Source organism: Psammomys obesus, unplaced genomic scaffold (assembly GCF_907164565.1).
Source record: "Psammomys obesus unplaced genomic scaffold, mPsaObe1.curated_primary_1811, whole genome shotgun sequence".
In the NCBI taxonomy this organism is placed as follows: Eukaryota; Metazoa; Chordata; class Mammalia; order Rodentia; family Muridae; genus Psammomys; species Psammomys obesus.
Window position 1 is genome coordinate 32,877,733 of NW_026596069.1, and position 2,575 is coordinate 32,880,307.

General features: G+C 35.6%; 1 protein-coding gene across 1 annotated transcript in view; it reads left to right on the forward strand.

Moving 5' to 3' along the window:
• Ssbp2 (single stranded DNA binding protein 2) overlaps window positions 1-2,575 on the forward strand; it is a 282,752-nt gene that overhangs the window by 263,504 nt on the left and 16,673 nt on the right. Inside the window, exon 13 of the mRNA XM_055625331.1 lies at window positions 889-943. Within this exon, the coding sequence (XP_055481306.1) occupies window positions 889-943 (55 nt within the window). The remainder of the gene's footprint in view (window positions 1-888; window positions 944-2,575) is intronic.

The following is a 2,575-nucleotide window of genomic DNA, read 5'->3' on the forward strand; positions in this document are numbered from 1 at the left end:
AAGGAAGGAAGGAAGGAAGGAAGGAAGGAAGGAAGGAAGGAAGGAAGAGAAATAAGGCTAAAACTCTCTTTAAAAGTCACTTAGTAAGCCTGGTAATTTTTTATTAAATTATATATATTTATTTTAAAAGAAATCTTCGTTTACTTAGTGGGAAATGCACACATTATTTGAAATAACTGGTAGGCTGTATGTGTACACCCAGAATAAAATAAAAAAATTAAGTCTCTAGAGATTTAAAATCATCATTATGCATACAGCTCCTGAAAAATTCTGGAAGTCATTGTCTAAGCTCTGGCTTTAGTTGTCAGAATTGACTGCAGGTGTACCTGGTGCCTGTGCATAGCTGGAGCAGCAGCCTCCACAGCCCTGCAGCGTAGTGACATCACAGTGCCTTTCCCGCTCACGTGATCGCTGAGGCTCACTGAGAACAGACACGCATTAGAGCTCAGCAATGTGGCTCTCTGAGTGGCTCTCTCTTAGATATTCTATGTGAATGTCTTTGTAGTTTTAGTAAAAGCCACTGACACAAATGTAAGAAAATTACAGCAAACAAAGTACACATGAATTATTCCTATTTTGTTGATTTGTAAAGGCCCTATAGTTTCTCCTTGGCCTCATTAGAGGTGATTAAGTCATGAATAATAAACCAATGATAGAGGCTCATTGTTTTTGGAAAATTGTCAAAACAGTCTCAACATAGTTAAGCTAAATTATGTTTTACATAATATTGAGGTGATTGTGCATCAAAGAAATAAATTATAGAGGAAATAGATGTGCTTTGTATTTTAAAATTAGATTATTATAGAGATAAGTATAACCTTTTCTGCTTTTCCTTATATTGTTTAATGAAATGCTTTATCTCTACTGAAATTTTGTGTACTTCGTTAGGGCCCTCCAGGAGGCGGAGGACCGCCAGGAACCCCCATCATGCCTAGTCCAGCAGGTACTGTAACTGAACTAGCGACACAGCCATTTTACCCAAGGATAAACCGCAGAATGTAGAAATCGGTTTTGAAATGAACTTAGGAATTTTCATTGTCTCAGCACAATTAAAGGGGGAGTAAGTGGGAAGAAGTTTGGTTCTCAAACAGCCCTGGTATTATTAAGCATTTGGAAATTTATCTTGGTATGGATAAAGAATTTAGGGAGCTCGAGAGATGGCTTAGGGGTTAAGAGCATTGGCTGTTCTTCCAGAGGACCTAGGTTCAATTCCAGCACCCACATGGCAGCTCACCACTGACTGGTCTGTAACTCAAATTCCAGTGTTCTGATTCCCTCACATGGATATATATGAATGTCAAATGTACATAAAAATAAATAAATTTAAAAAAAAATTTAATCAGCGTGAGCAATGTGTTGGTTTTGCCCAAGAACCTAGCTTACCTAGACACCCCTTAAAACTGAAAGGAGCCCATAGTCCTGAACTCAGGATAGAATCACAGGAGTAAAACATTGTGAGACACTGACCTATGAGGTTGGAATAGCAAACTCACCACCCACATAACCTCTCATCTTGCCTACAGTGGATGTGCTTACAGTAATGTTCACCCTAGGCTACAGGAATTTAGTAGTTAACAAATTTACTAAAGAGTGGCAAAAGATTTTTTTAATCTTCTGAACTAAGATATTCTTCAGCGTATCTATAATAATTTAACATAATTCTTTCAAGTAGCATTAGCCTTTTTTTTTTTCTTGAGAATTTAGTACAGAGTATTAAGCACATTTGGAGACAGTAATTAGAATTCAAATTGTCAAAGATCGAGCAAATTATAGAACATGTATCAAGAGCTGTTAGATGGTTCTTAAGAATTGACTCTATAATCTGAATACTGTAAATGACACACTCTAAGATTTCTAAACAAGGATGTTCATTTAATGTTCTCAGTAGTTAAACAAACTAATTTTCATTCCTACTTCAATATTAGTAAAATTATTAAATTTCAAAATAAGTTCAGGCTTTCAGTGTTTCTTGTTAATAAAATAGATGGAAAAGTTTATGATTAAAAATAGTTTTAGTAAGGTTCACTGTGAAGTCATATTCTTAAATATGTAGATTTAACTCTAAGATATGCAGATGTTTAAAAGTCATTATTACCAATAATAGCAGTAAATAACTTTTTATTCTGTGTTTTTATTTAAAACCAAATTTGGTAATACAAAATGTTACCTTAAATTTACTCGTTTCTCTCTATCCACAAATATGTTTTCATCTTTATCTTCACACTGAAAATGAAGCAAAATCCATCAAAGAGAGTTACAGGAACTGATGGCCTCCTCTGCATTCTGTTCTCACATTGCAAAGTTAGCGTGTGATTTATGAAGGTAGCGTGTGATTGTAATTTGTGAAGGTAGTGTGTGATTTGTGAAGGTAGTGTGTGATTTGTGAAGGTAGTATGTGTGTGATTTGTGAAGGTAGTGTGTGTGTGATTTGTGAAGGTAGCGTGTGATTGTGATTTGTGAAGGTAGTGTGTGTGTGATTTGTGAAGGTAGCGTGTGATTTGTGAAGGTAGTGTGTGATTTGTGAAGGTAGCGTGTGATTTGTGAAGGTAGCGTGTGATTTGTGAAGGTAGCGTGT